The sequence below is a fragment of the Pristiophorus japonicus genome, chromosome 14 (assembly GCF_044704955.1).
Source record: "Pristiophorus japonicus isolate sPriJap1 chromosome 14, sPriJap1.hap1, whole genome shotgun sequence".
In the NCBI taxonomy this organism is placed as follows: Eukaryota; Metazoa; Chordata; class Chondrichthyes; family Pristiophoridae; genus Pristiophorus; species Pristiophorus japonicus.
The window spans coordinates 146627259-146643343 of NC_091990.1; the positions used below are offsets into that span (position 1 = coordinate 146627259).

At 44.4% G+C, this 16085-nt stretch overlaps 1 protein-coding gene across 1 annotated transcript in view; it reads right to left on the minus strand.

Annotated features, from left to right (window-relative positions):
- cstpp1 (centriolar satellite-associated tubulin polyglutamylase complex regulator 1) overlaps positions 1-16085 on the minus strand; it is a 431022-nt gene that overhangs the window by 77332 nt on the left and 337605 nt on the right. Inside the window, exon 5 of the mRNA XM_070899677.1 lies at positions 11190-11275. Within this exon, the coding sequence (XP_070755778.1) occupies positions 11190-11275 (86 nt within the window). The remainder of the gene's footprint in view (positions 1-11189; positions 11276-16085) is intronic.

A 16085-nucleotide genomic window follows, 5' to 3' on the forward strand; every position in this document is an offset into this window, starting at 1 on the left:
CCATTGGGTCCTTACCTTTGCCCTTCAGTATTCCTTCTAAAATATTATCAGGAGCTTTCGGGGTCATTTTATTCCCGCTGCCTTTTCCTAGGGACCTTATCACCGACTGCAATATTAGACAGTGCCTGGTATTTGTTTGCTAATATAATCTATTGAGTAGCTTCACATGGTTTCCTACCTTTCTTGCTTCTTTTAACAACTTAAACCATTGTAATATTTCCATTCCCCCCGCTGTTCTCCCCCCCCCCCCCCGCCCCCCCGCCACCTTTGCCTTCCGTCAGCACTTGTCCCTCAGTCATGACAACATTATTCCTGATTTCTATTGGTCTTCAACTCACTTCCTTAAGATGACTCACTTATTGAATTTAATACTATCCATTCAATCTCAAAATCCTCTTTCTTCTGTCTGCCTTTTAAAGTTCTTGTACCTTGCTCTCAAAGGCCACAGGTCTTTCTTTAAAGCTTACTGATTTACAGAATTTTTGCAATACTTTACCCTTCTATTGTATCATTTGTGAGCATCCCACATAAAACACACCTCATGCAGTACATCATAGTTATACTCCCTTGCCTGTTTCCTTTCTTCATTATATTTTTCCAGTTGCCTCCTTTTAATTTTACTTTTTTATCTCTGGTGTTCCCTTTTGATTTCACTTTTCTCTGATGCCCCTTTTTAACAATTACTTCCCTCAGGCGTTCCTTTTTGACTCTTAACAAGTCCCTTTGCCTTTGAATTCGCTTTTGGTGTTCTCTTTTTAACTAATTTGTTTCAGCCTATGTTGCCTTTTAAAAAAAAAGATTCCTTTAACTTTGTGGTTCCATTTGAATCCTTTCACTCCCTTTGTTTTATCTTCTTTCCCATTGTGCCCAAGGCTTTTGAGTGCTTAACCTACTGCTGCAATTTCCCCCCACCCATTTTGATAGCTCCCAATGGAGTCTGCCTTCTGTTGAATCCTCTGCTTTGATGTATTAAGATTAGTAATTTCAGAATGCAAGAGCTCTCTAAATTTCAGCATTTCAGTGTGTTATACTGATGTAAACATTCTGGGTCCGAAATTCAGTACCACTGGAAAGCTGGTGCTCCCCCCACCTTTTTGTGGACATTGGCGCCAAAATATTTTCGTGGCTGGGTCACCCCATATTCAAGCTCCAAAAGTGAACAAATGGGTTCCAGTTCAAATGAACCCTTCCAAAGTGGATTTTTCAGCAGTGTGGCTATCTTAATTTGAGCGTTATCACCACTGAGAAATTCAGCATGCAGGTAGGGTTTCTAATGAGCCAGCTGCTTAGGCAAGGGTTTGCAGCAAGGCCCTGAGGGGGGAAGGAGGTTGGAAGGATGGCTGGTGTTAGAGGTGCAAGGAGAGCCAACAGGTTCACTGATATGGAGCTGGAGACACTGATGGACAGTGTGGAGGACAGAAGAAAAATACTGTTTCCTGAAGTGGGGTGACCTGGCAGACAGGCAGTACATAATGCATGGAGGGAGATTGCAGGGAGGTGTCAGACACCTCCATATATGTGAGGACGCACCCTCCCAAGAGGGTGCTGGCCAGTCTGCACCTGACCCTTCCAGGGCAGCGATGGGTCGACGCCTCCTAGTTCTGGGGCGACGGGGATCCTCTTCCTCCTGTGCCTCCTCCTGCATCTCCTCCTCTGCACCTCCTCCTCCTCCTCCTCCTCAGGTGGTACTGCTGGCTCGACCTCCAGCAGCTGTCCCTGCATGATGGCCAGGTTGTGCAGCATGCAGCAGACCTCATCATCATCATAGGCAGTCCCTCGGAATCGAGGAAGACTTGCTTCCACTCTTAGCATGAGTTCTTATTGCTACAACGATTATGGAGACCCATTGAGGAGAGTACTGCAAGGTGCCACCAGAACGGTCCAGGCACCAGAATCTCTGCTTAAGGATGTCTATGCACTGCTCGATGATACACCTGGTGGCACAATGAACGTCATTATATGTATGCTCTGGCGCTGTCCTGGGGTTCGGCAGAGGAGTGAGCAGCCAAGTGGACAGGGGATAGCCCTTGTCCCCAAGCAGCCAACCACAATCCTGATTCAGGCTGGTGAAGACGGCGGGCACACTGGCCTGGTGCAGAATGAACGCATCATGGCTGCTGCCTCCCTTGCCTGCTGCCTGTCTGCATGGTGCTGACGGTGACACCTTCTCCTCCGTGCCACCCTGCTTCTGACCAGGTGTACCAAGTGATGCCCTCCCAACACTCCTTCCATCCTCAGGGTGAACCCTGCCAAGCAGGTCTCTGCAGCCCACAGGACTCCAGTAAAGAGTCAGACCCGAAAGTTGTACAAAACATAGAAATCTACAGGGCAGAAGGAGGCCATCTATAAACCTATGATCAATGACGGAAAGGCAAAGAGCACCCAGCCCAACCAGTCCGCCTCACACAACTGCGATACCCCTGATACTGAAACATTCTACACTCCACCTCAACCGGAGCCATGTGATCTCCTGGAGAGGCAAAAACCAGATAAAAGCCCAGGCCAATTTAGGGAGAAAAAAATCTGGGTAAATTCCTCTCTGACTCATCCAGGCGATCGAAACTAATCCAGGAGATCACCCTGGCCATATTCTGTTCCCTTCAGTAATTACTATTATATCTGCGCCGTCCAAAAGGTCATCCAGTCTAATCTCAATTACCAGCTCTAGGTCCGTAACCCTGCAGGTTACTGCACTTTAAGGCCCCAAATTTCCCCAGCCGCTTAGAGCGGTGTATTTCGATGTGGTGTGCCGACGTCCTGGAGGAAAAAAAGCGGCAAAAATCTACCTCTGAATTTGGCCGCTCCATCGTCATCTGGATTCATCGGCGTCGTGCAGCAGAGCCTGTGGGGGGGGGGCGGAGCTTCGGCCGCGCTTGCTCACCACAGCCAGCGGGGGGGAGATGGGGCTTGGGCCCAGCATGTTGAGTAGCGCCGGCAGGGGCACGCATGATCATTTGAGCATGCGCGCATGCGCAATGGGCGGTTCAGTTTGCGGGCATGCGCAGTGTAACAGGAAGCTTGCCAATCGGCCAATTAAAGGGAGAGCGTCCTCAGAATAAGTGGTTATGGAGCAATATAAAGGTGAGGTTTGAATGTTGATTTTTGTGTGGCTGAGGGAGTGGAAAGGAGTGCTGGAAAGGAGTGCTGGATAGTTGTAAGAGAGGTGTAAATGTGATCTTTGAACATAACCTGCGTTTGAGTCCAATAGACGAATGACGCAAGAGCGTGAAAGACGAACCAAGAATTTCCTCCATGAGGAGGTGGAGAAAGTAGTGACTGTTATTGAGAAATGGCTGGAGCTGGATATCAGCAACAGTGGTCCGTCAAAGGTCTCCCCCAAGGAAATGAGAAAAGGATGGAACCTCGTTGCCGAAAAGTTCTCCGCTGGGGTCAACACCGCAAGATCTGGAAGCCAGTGCAAGAAGAAATGGCAGGATGTTGGTCAAGTAGTGAGTGTAAGTAATATCTTCATCTTTAAATTGAATTGCAATGGAAAATGTGAGCATCTGCATGTGTCCCACCCATCAGAAGCGCACGTCTGACAATTAAGATTTTCATCTTTGCAGAAGAAATTGGCTCACAAGAGGGAGAGAACTAGAACAGGAGAAGGTCCACCAAATCTGCACCAACTGACACCCCTGGAACAGAGGGTTGCTGCTTTGCTGACTTGCACCAGCAGAAAAAGAATAAGCTCTGCACAAGCTGGACCCACACGCGAAGGTGAAGATGAGTCATTAAAATGCATAGTGGCCCTTCAAATCAATCTGCTGACTGGCCTGCTATGTGTGAGACTACTCATGCCACCCATCCTGCCCCTCCTGTGCTGCTAATCATTTGTGTTGTGTTGTCTTTTGCAGAAGACGACGACACTCCTCAAGATCCTGAGGATCCAGATGCGTGCGCTCCAGACCAAGGCGGGTGGGGGGAGAAGGGGTCCATGGAAATGTGTGCTCAGGAGAATGCTGACCGCGATATCGATCAGTACATATCATAGGGCATCACACTGCATTAGCTCCTCGGCAACCTTCCATGGGTTCACACCTTCCGAAGTCGCGGGTCCGAGTGGCGGTCGGGAAATGCATCTTGGGACACCCAGTCCCCCAATGTCCCAGCCTGCGTCTTGCATTGGAGGGGTGCCACTTGGCAGACCCACGGCGAGGGGAAGGAGAAGCCAACCAGTCTCTCCTGAGAGGCAGCCCTCAGCAGAAGTTAATCAGGTTTTTTCATTGGGTAAGGAGACCAATGCCCTCACAAGATCACTCGTGGCGTCTGTCAGTGGGGTGCATGATGAGGTCGCGACACTGTCGGGTGAAATCTCTACATTAAGACGGGAAGTCAGGCCGGGTGTTTCAGAGGGTGTGTAGATGATGGCAGATGCCATGAGGGAGCTGGCTTCTGCAATAAGGGCACAAAGGCCGGAGACTCAAATGCCACTCCCACTTCACTCCACGTACCAGCCACCTGTCAGACCGAAGCCAGGCCGCCAACACCATCACCGACTCTATAAGGAAGTGCACTTTCCCCGAGATGTGGGTGAGGGATGGGTGCAGACTTTCTTTCCTGTTGTGGCTGTTGTTGTTGTTGGTATCATTGAAGTGCACTGTAAAATTTACAATAAAATATATTTTGCATCAAAACTGAATCATCCTCCATTAGGATCACGCAACATTTAGGGTCAACTGTAAAAAGTAAAAATCCCTCACCTCGACAGTCATGCGTGCCTGTCGCCCCTAGCCCTGGCGGGAGGGCTCGTCGGTGCATTCTGCAGTCAGCATGGTAGGACTGCTCTATTTTCTGCAGCTGATTTATCTTTCATTTATTTGTGGTGATGTTGTGCCGCTGTTGTGCAAGATGTTGTAATGTTGTGCTGATGTTGTGAAGGTCTTTAGAGCTTTGGAATCCTCTAACTCACCTTCCCCCCCCCCGCACTCCCTCCTATCTCTGGCTAGCTGCACTGATCTCTTAAATGTCGGTAAGGTTTTTCTGTGCCTACAAAAGTGGCCACATACACTGTTAGTTTGGAGTAACTTTCAGCTGGCCAAATTTGCTTCTATGGCCAGAAGAGGTGTAAGTGGCTTGTCACGCCCCCTTTTGGAGAGAACAAACTAAACTAAAAAAAAACTTAACTAACTGACTTACATTGGAGCAAGTTAAATGGGGAAATTTGCGATTTTTAAGTTACTCCCAAAAAAGCTACTTACTCCAAAAAAAAAACGGACCAACTCTTGGGGAAATTTGGGCCCGAAATGCCCATTCAACCATCTCTTAAAAGTGGTGAGGCATCCACCACTCTTCCAGGCAGCGAGTTCTAGATCCCCACAACCCTCTGTGTAAAGAAGCCCCCCCCTCAAATCCCCTCTAAACCTTCCACCAACCACCTTAAAACTATGCCCCCTCATAATGGACCCCTCCACCAATGGAAATAGACCCTTACTATCCACTATGTCCAGGCCCTTCAATATTTTGTACACCTCAATGAGGTCTCCTCTCAACCTCCTCTGTTCCAATGAGAACAAACCCAGCCTATCCAATCTGTCCTCATAACTAAGATTCTCCATTCCAGGAAGCATCCTAGTACATCTCCTCTGCACCCTCTCTAGTGCAATCACATCCTTCCTATAATACGGCGACCAGAACTGCATGCAGTACTCCAGCTGTGGCCTAACCAAAGTATTATACAATTTAAGCATAACCTCTCTGCTCTTATATTCTATGCCTCGGCCAATAAAGGCAAGCATTCCGTATGCCTTCTTAACCAACTTATCCACTTGGCCTGCTACTTTCAGGGATCTGTGGACAAACACTCCAGGGTCCCTTTGTACATCTACACTATTAAGTGGCCTATCACTTAATGTGTATACCCTTTCCTTATTAGCCCTCCCAAAGTGCATCACCTCACACTTCTCTGAATTAAATTCCATTTGCCACTGCTCTGCCCACCTGACCAATAGATTGATATCCTCCTGCAGCTCATGACTTTCCTCTTCATTATCAACCACACAGCCAATTTTAGTGTCGTCTGCAAACTTCTTAATCATACTCCCTATATTCAAATCTAAATTGTTGATATATACCACAAAAAGCAAGGGACCCAGTGCTGAGCTCTGCGGAACCCCATTGGAAACATCTTTCCAGTCACAAAAACATACATCAATCATTACCCTTTGCTTCCTACCTCCAAGCCAATTTTGGATCCAACTTGCCACTTTGCCCTGGATCCCATGGGCTTTAATCTTCATGGCCAGTCTACCATGTGTGACCTTATCAAAAGCCTTGCTAAAGTCCATATATACTACATCCTACGCACTACCCTCATCGACCCTCTTGGTTACCTCCTCAAAAAATTCAATCACGTTAGTCAAACACGATCTTCCCTTAACAAATCCGTGCTGATTGTCCCTAATTAATCTTTGCCTTTCCAAATGCAGATTTATCCTGTCTTTCAGGATTTTTTTCCCAATAATTTTCCCACCACTGAGGTTAGGCTGACAGGCCTGTAATTACTCGGCCTATCCCTTTCTCCCTTCTTAAACAAGGGAGTCCTCCAATCCTCCGGCACTATGCCCAGATCCAAAGAGGACTGGAAAATGATGGTCAAGGCCTCTGCTATTTCCTCTTTTACTTCGCTCAACAGCCTGGGATGCATTTCATTCAGGCCTGGGGACTTATCTACTTTCAAAGCTGCTAAACCCCTTAATACTTCCTCTCACACTATATTTATTTCATCCAGAATATTACACTCCTCCTCGATAGCAGTATCTGCATTACCCCTTTCCTTTGTGAAAACAGATGCAAAGTATTCATTAAAAAACCTACCAACATCTTCCGCCTCCACAGAAAGATTACCCTCATGGTCTCTAATAGGCCCTACCCTTTCTTTAGTTACCCTCTTACTTTTAATATATTTATAGAACATCTTAGGGTTTTTCTTAATTTTACTGGCCAAGAATTTCTCGTACTCTCTCTTAGCATTCCTAATATCCTTTTTAATTTTGCCTCTTAACTTTCTATATTCCTCTAAAGATTCTAAAATATTTAGCTGTTTGTATATGACATAAGCGTCCCTTTTTTTTTAAATCCTCCCCTATAAGTCCCTCGACCTGCTCTAGAATTTATTTTCCCAGCCTTTTTCTTTCAGGGCACATTTTTAGTCTGAGCCTTCCAGATCTCCTCCTTGAATGCCTCCCACTGTTCCGACACTGATTTACCCACAAGTAGCTGTTTCCCAGTCCACTATAGCCAAATCACTTCTTAACTTAGCAAAATTATCTTTTCCGCAATTCGGAACTTTTATTCCAGGCCTATTCTGGTCCTTATCCATAACCAACTTGAATCTGACTGAATTATGGTCACTGGCACCCAATTGCTCCCCCACTAATACCTTTTCAACTTGCCCAGCTTCATTCCCCAAAAGTAAATCCAAGAACGTCCCCCTCTCGTGTTGGGCTTGCTACATACTGACTAAAAAAGTTCTCTTGAATGCATTTCAAGAATTCCGCACGCTCTATAGCCTTCACAATAAATTTATCTGGGGTACAGGAGTATGTGCAAACCTCTGAGCAGCACTCAGCAGGTTTAATGGAGCCAAAACAATTAATAAAATTAGATGAAAAGATAAATACTGCGGATGCTGGAAAATGAAATAAAGATAATAATGTAATAAAACGTGTTACGTACCAAAGGGCCCCAGCGGTGTCACGTTTGAGCACCGCACTGAAACACTGCTAGGAAACGTCCTACCTTTTCCTCGGTTAATTTTGCTGTGGTAGTCCCTTTCCAGTGGCCTGCACGCTGCACAGCTCACTGCTGGATATCTTCCTTTACAGCAGCTTCACCGCGACATTTCAGGCGGAAGTGAACACCGCTGAAATCCTCCCCGAGCTGAATATGCTCGAGGAGGGAAAAGTACCCAACCGCGGTGGCTAACCGCCCAAACTCCGTGGTAGCCGTCCCTTTGGGGACAGTGAATTTTGAGACCCCGACCTCAAAATTGTTTTTTTTTTTTTAAATCTTGGCTAACTTGAATAACTGTGAATCATATGTTTTATATCCTAATTAGTTATCTGAGCGGTACCATGATGTATAACGTTAGATGTGGCTACGCAAAAAAAAATTGTGGTTCAGGGTCATTTTCTACCAAAGCTGTTATTGTGTGAATTAAAATGCAAAGCTTGGAAATCAGCCACAATCAAGCAAAGCTTAATATGATTTTGAAGTGACAGTTTAAGGCAGAGGAAAAAACTGAAAACCGTTTTGCTGCGTATTGCTTTTGGTGCTTCCTTTAATTTTTGTTTCTAGCAATTAAATTTATACTCGCACAGCCAGATTACTTTTTTATTTAAATTGAAAAGTATTGAAAGATAAATCGAAGGAATATATATTTTTTAGTTTTATTTGGTTTTCTTTTTTTGTGGACAAGGGAGGTATCCTGTTGTGGCCTCATTGCCCCCACACAACAATGGAGTACCTCATCTGACAGAGGGAAGTGGGAATAAAATCACACAGAAAGTTGCTGATAATATTTTAGTTTATTAAAGAGTTCTATAACACAAAAATGAAGCACAGCATTCTGATCATCATCATAGAATGGGAGGACATAACTCTACACACTGTTAAATTGTAATCGCAGCTGTGACACTGGGGACCAGTACTTTATGACAGGAAGAAAGGGAAAATGAAAAGAGTGAGCCAATCTGTTTAAGGGTTATTCATTATAAAGCTCAAGGGGCCAACTGCAGCCATCCTGAGGCTCTGCCACAGCCTCTGATGGAAGCCCAATCCTGCTATTGGCCCTGTATCCATTCACAATTGCAGCTGTTTTTAAAAAAAAATAGCAATTTGCTATCACAGTGTTTGGGACACATCTTGCAATATTTTGAAATCTTGTGAAATTGGGCCTTGTTAAGATTGTGCACTCAGCTTTCTTCTCAGTGCCATTTGGTGGCATGTTTGTTTTCTCCACGTACCTGTTCACTCACTACAGAAGATTATTAACAGCATTGTTTGTTTCATTTTTTTGCCACTGATGACATCAAGGCTCTGTTCTGCCATTGTCTTTCTTCCAACAAAATCATCCGCCTGCTCTGTATTTAGCTATGTCTGATAAATAAAACAGTCGAAAGAACATGGCCATTTTTGCGGAAGGAATGAGTGAGTGTCCGGCCATGGTAGAAGAATGGAGGCATACTTAGAAAAGCAACATGCTTGTAATAAAGAGGGGGTGGCAAGCAACCACATTGCAATGTTCGTTTTGTAAATGTTCATACATTGCATTGTGTGGTTTATTTATGTAAAACCCATATATATTTATGTTGCATATATGCTATTGTTAAAAATAAGACTTCACTGGGAAGTTTGAGAGAGTGGCCTCCAGCAAATTATTGCTTTGAATTCTGTCTCTAGACCTAAAGTTAATGAGTACACTTGTCTTAATGAATCTTCCAGTGTTAAAAATATTTCAATGAGAAACTATGACAAGCCAAACACAATCATAGTATAAACAGATCTATGCCAATTCAGCACAATATTATAAAAGCTCATTAAACCAATGTTATAACACACTTTCATCTGTACTGCTTGTATTATTGAGTTAGATACCCTTAGAAATAGAAATCATAGAAATTTACAGCATAGAAGGAGGCCATTTTGGCCCATCGTGTCCACACTAATCCCACTTTCCAGCTCTTGGTCCGTAGCCCTGTAAGTTACGGCACTTTAAGTGCATATCCAAGTATTTTTTAAATGTGGTGAGGTTTTCTGCCTCTACCACCCTTTCGAGCAGTGAGTTCCAGACCCGCATTACCTCCTGGGTGAAGACATTTCCCCTTATATCTCCTCTAAACCTCCCCCAATTACTTTAAATCTATGTCACCTGGTTGTTGACCCCTCTGCCAAGGGAAACAGGTTCTTCCTATCCACTCTATCCAGGTCTCCCCTCAGCCCTGGTTGTTGACCCCTCTGCCAAGGGAAACAGGTTCTTCCTATCCACTCTATCCAGGTCTCCCCTCAGCCTTCTCTGTTCCAAAGAAAACAGACCTAGCATCTGCAATTTTTCCTCATAGTTAAAATTCTCCAGTCCAGGCAACATTCTTGTAAATCTCCTCTGATTCCTTTCCAGTGCAATCACATCTTTCCTGTAATGTGGTGACCAGAACTGCACACAGTACTCCAGCTACGTCCTAACCAGTCCTTTATAACGTTCAAGCATAACCTTCTTGCTCTTCTATTCCATGCCTCGACTAATAACGGCAAGTATTCCATATGCTGTCTTAGCCACCTTATCTACCTGGCCTGCTACGTTTAGGGATCTGTGGATCTGCACTCCAAGGTCCCTTTGTTCCTCTACATTTTTCAGTGTCGTGCCATTTAATATATATTCCCTTGCCTTGTTAGACCTCCCCAAATGCATTACCTCACATTTATCCGGATTGAATTCAGGTTGCCACTGTTGCGCCCACCTGACCAGTACATTGATATCTTCCTGCAATCCGCAGCTTTCTTCATTATCAACCACACAGCCTACTTTAGTATAATCTGCAAACTTCTTAATCATATCTCTAACATTCAAGTACAAGTCATTGACATATACTACAAAAAGCAAGGGACCCAGCACTGAGCCCTGCGAAACCCCACTGGATACAGCCTTCCAGTCACAAAAACACCATCAACCATTACCCTTTGCTTCCTACCCCTGAGCCAATTTTGGATCCAACTTGCCACTTTGCTCTGGATCCTATGGGCTTTTACTTTTGTGACCAGTCTGCCATGTGGGACCTTATCAAAAGCTTTGTTAAAATCCATATACACTACATCATACGCACTGCCCTCATCGACCCTCCTTGTTACCTTCTCAAAAAATTCAATCAAGTTAGTCAAACATGTCCTTCCCTTAACAAATCCATGCTGAGTGTCCTTGATTAATCCATGTCTTTCCCTTGTTATATAAATAACAGTTATCATTTGTAAGTTATAAAATACCCCTCACAAGAGTAAATGTTGTACCTTACAGCTCCTCTGAAATTCCAACAGCCTGCTACCATGAATTGTCCATATAATTCATCCACTCCAACTTACACTACATAGGAACAGGAGTAGGTCATTCAGCCACTCTAGCCTGTTCTGCCATTCAATTAGATCATGACTGTTCATTCACCCTGCAGAAATTAGTAATCAATGAGATATGAACTTACCACAATAGTACAACTGAATCTGGAATGCATACAGAAAGTCCACAAATGACATCGGGCAGTCCAGTGCGTCATCCATAAGAACAATCCTGAGACAAGTCAAAATAATTGAATAGATATTGAGGCATTGCTGCAAGTTTTCAAGATAAGCTATATAATTAGGTCAGCACTGGTGGTAAAAAACTTTTTTTTTAAACAATAACCTGTTTTAATACAATCTCCTTGCCAAAACACATTGAATTTGAATAACATTTATTCATTGGTTAATTCATAATTCATTAAATGCTAAATCAATCGGCATAACTGTGGTATATCTGAAAGAAATGATCCAATATTATTAATATCTTATTTGTTGAGATGCAAATTCGAACAAATATAATTAACTACATATCAGACAACACAGAATATGAAATGGCCTATTCTTATTAATAATTAATGTATCCTGCAACTTCTGAATAATTAAAAGTGCATATAGGAATGTAATAAATAATTTATTTCACCAACAAAGTGAAAAATCTTATAATTTGATTTTTAAAGTTGCTTGTCAAACCGAGTCAATATCTAATATTGAACACTGGAAAGCACAGCATTTTTATTATAATGTGTTACAAATAGGGGGGCTGGTAACATGTCACACTGTGCCCAAAGCACTCGAGCACTTCTACCTCATACTATTGGGCACAGAGCTTGAGCCTTAGTCCACACACCCAATTTGCTAAGCGAAGGGCAACAGGGGTGAGAAATGCCTAGTGTACCTAGAGCCTGAATTCTCTTGAATTCGCATTTGCAATGCAAAAGAGGCCTGCTCTCAACAATGTGGCTGGTGTGCCTGAGAAGCAATAGAAATAGGAGGATAGTGCAGATGAATGCGTGGCTGGAGAGATAGTGCAGGAGGGAGGGCTTTAGATTCCTTGGCATTGGGACCGGTTGTGGAGGATATGGGGCCTCTACAATGATGATTGAAAGACTGTTCCAGTGGGGTTCTGCAGGACTCAGTACTCGGACCCTTGATTTTCGTGGTATATATCAATGATTTAAGACTTAAATGTAGGGGGATTGATTAAGAAGTTTGCAATTGATAAAAACTGGCCATGTGGTTGATTGTGAGGAAAAAAAGCTGTAGCCTTCAGAAAGATATCAATGGACTGATCAGGCGGTTGGTAGGCAGAAAAGTGGCAAATGGAATTCAATCCGGAGAAGTGTGAGGTAATTAATTAGGGGAGGGCTAACAAGGTGAGGGAATACACAATAAATGGTAAGATACTGAGAAGTGCAGAGGAATAGAGAGACCTTGGACTGCATGTCCCCAGATCCTCGAAGGAAGCAGGACAGGTAGATAAGGGAGTTAAGAAGACATTCAGGCTACTTTCTTTTATTAGCTGAGGCATAGAGTACAAGAGCAGGGAGGTTATGCTAGAACAGGCACAGGCTTGATGGGCCGAATGGCCTTCTTCTGTGCTGTATCCATCCTATGGGCCCAAATTTGGCCAGGAGTTGCTCCGTTTTTTTTTGGACCAACTTGATTTTTCTGGAGTATCTTAAAAATTCCTGTTCTGCACATTTAATTTGCAAAGTGAGTTAGTTAGGATTTTTTTTAGTTTTGTTTTTTTTCCCCAAAAGGGGTGTTACCAGCCATCTACGCCTGTTTTGGCCATTTAAGCCAATTTGGACAGATAATAGTTGCTCCAAGCTAACTTAGGCCAGCGTACGTGGCCACTTGTGGCCGCACAGAAAACCCTTGCAGAGATTTAAGAAATCAGCGCAGGTAGCCTCCAAATGACAGTGTTATGATAGGAATGCTAGTTTTTTTTTTTAAATCCCAAGCAGCGAGACTGGACAGGATGTAGGTGCTATCAGCCTGATTAAACTGAGTATGAGGTTTTTACAAGAATAAAAATGATCTTGTAATGAAGGCTGAAGTATAGGGGCCACTTAAGCAAGGGGAGGGTTTTCTTTGTAAATAATAGATCAAGAGCACCAATGCTCTCGCCTAATGGATACGTGAGCAGGATTTTGAATTCTGCAGCACCAAAGAATTGCCCTGACTAGGTTTAGAAATTTAAAACATTAAACTGAACAAAAAAAGCATGTCAAAATGTAAACTTAAATTTTGGTGTTCAGCATTGCATAGTGTGATTCTGATAATTAGTAATATTTTAGAATTCTATGCAGTAATGGGCGAGCTGTAAGATACTGCAGATAGGGCATTTTTAGTAAAGATAGCTAAATATTAAAGTACTGGAAAAACTTTGAAGATTCTTTCCCCCCCCCCCCCCCCCCCGATGAAAACTCTCCCCTCCCCCCCCATGAAAAACTCTTCCCCCGCCCCCGACCCCCCGATCAAAACTCTTCCCCCCCGCCCCAATCAAAACTCTTCCCCCACCAACCTGTTTCTTGTCGCCCTCAACGCGGGAAGGCAGCGGCCGGCCTGTGCGGCAGGCCACTCGGCCCGGGATAGGGGCGGGACGTGTGGTCCCACATTGCAGGCATCATCATCACCTTCATGGGAGGAGCTACTGCGCATGCGCGAACGCTCTACTGTGCACACGGACAGCTGCCGGCACTGTTTTCGGCGCAAGGCTGTAACTCCGCCCCCCCACTCCACGACAAACACCGCGCCAGGACCCGGGACACACAGCAGAGCGGCCAGAATTGTTAATAAGTTTTTTGCCGTCGTTTCGAGGTGCGCTGGAAAAAGGGGTTGGGGAAATTTGGGCCCAACGATTCTATGAACTGTATAAAACATGAGTTAGGTCACAGCTAGAGTACTGTGTACAGTTCTGGTCACCACATTAAAGGAAAGATGCGATTGCACTAGAGAGGGTACAGAGGAGATTTAAGAGGATTTTGCCAGCACTGGCGAATTTTAGGTATGAGGGAAGATTGGATAGGCTGGGGTTGTTTTCTTTGGAATAGATGAGGCTGAGGGAAGATTTAAATGAGGTGTATAAAATTATGAGGGGCCTACATAGAATGAAAAGGACCTATTTCCCTTAGAGAGGTCAATAGCCAGGGGGCATAGATTTGAGGTAATTGGTAGAAGGATTAATGGGAAATTGAGGAGAACGTTTTTCACCCAGAGGTTGGCGGGGGTCTGGAAATCACTGCCTAAAATAATGGTAGAGGCAGAAACCCTCACCACATTTAAAAAGTACTTGGATATGCACTTGAAGTGTCCTAACCTACAGGGCTACGAACCAAGAACTGGAAAATGGGATTAGGCTGGATGTCTCTTTTTCGACCGACACAGACAGGATTGGCCGAATGGCCTCCTTCTGTGCCATAAATGTCTATGGTTTTATGATTCTATAAGCAAGGGACAACCGCAGGGAAATGTTCAATCATTTTTCTTTGGGTGGCCCTGACCTTATCCTTGGGCCACACAGCTTACCTCCAGCCTGAAATGACAAACTTCACTCCAGAGCTGAATTTCATTCCCCTATGCAGGCATGAGCAGCCGTTTATGTGCTGCTGAAGTAGAACGCTTCAGAACATGAAATGGGTGTTCTCCCAGAGTATCATGAGCAATGGCTGGGAATTATATTGAAATACTAACATAAGATGATCTCTCATTATCTCACAGTGCCCTGGGGCGAAATGCTCCCATGCCACATCGATGCAAATCTGCATTATAATTAGGGAGTGAAACATCCGATCACACAGCAAAATCAATTCTGGCAAGTTTTGTAAGAACACCTCGGCAAGATAATGGCAAATCAGTTCAGCTTTACACTGGCTCCAGTATAATAACAACCAGTGAAAAGCAATATTTTCAAAGTGGATAATAGGCCAATCTTTTTAAACTTCAGTTTTAATTTTTTTTAACCTTTCTGTAAAACCAAATGTCCTGTCTGCTTTCCGCCAACATTAAACATTTGATTGGCATTTGTTGCTGGCTCCACACTGCTCAAATCTGCAAAATGTGTCTGATAGTCATTATTGCTAATTGTCTAAGTCATTTGTGGTTTGCAATCAATTCATTTTGAATGCAACAGGTCTTGCTTTTGGTCTATACTTCAGAACTGTGCACCGTGTGGATTAGTTATCAAGGCCCTTTCTGATGCTTGAATAAGTAAATGGAGCACGTAGTTTCGCCTTAAGACATGAAGATCATAAAAACCAAGATTTGACATCTTCTTTGTGCCGAATTATCTGGTCTAAAACAGGGTAGCAGGTATCACGCTACAAATAGCCTCAGCACTCTGGGCTAGGGAGGGGAAAGATCAACTAGGGATCCTGCTTGTCATTACTATTGAGTAGCTTCTGCTAGAAACTACACGCGAGGGCAGGACCAGGCTTGGCTGTGAGTCTTCCACATTAAAATAGACTGATAGTCACAGCCTCGGCTCAAGTACAAAGAATGACCTCTTGGGTTTAGTCATCATCATCATAGGCGGTCCCTCGAACGAGGATGACTTGCTTCCACATGAGTTCACAGATGTTTCAATGAAGAACCCGAAGTTCCAGTCCTGAACTCCAGGGGTGGAAGATGCCTGTGCGTGGATTTTTTTAACGTGTGGTGACCGTTGCACACCAGCCATCACACGGGCTTGACAGAACTAAGCCTTTATCCAGTGGCAAGTGTTAACCAGGACAACTGGAGACCTGCTCTGCTGCACGGACCTAGTGCGCACACATATCGCAGTGTGGGCTGGCCCGTGTTGCCCCTGGGCCCTCAGCTTTTCTGGGCCCCATACCCTCATTTGCCGCATCCCCGCCACGATCTCTCACCACCACTACCTTGATAGCCTTGCTTAGAGAGGTCACATGGAAGATTTTGCAAATGCAATATTGCCAATAATCGGGTGGTGTTGGTTGAAGGATAAATACCGGCCAGGAAACTGGGAGACCTCCTTGTTCCTCTTCGAATAGTGCCGTGGGATCTTTTATGTCCAGGCA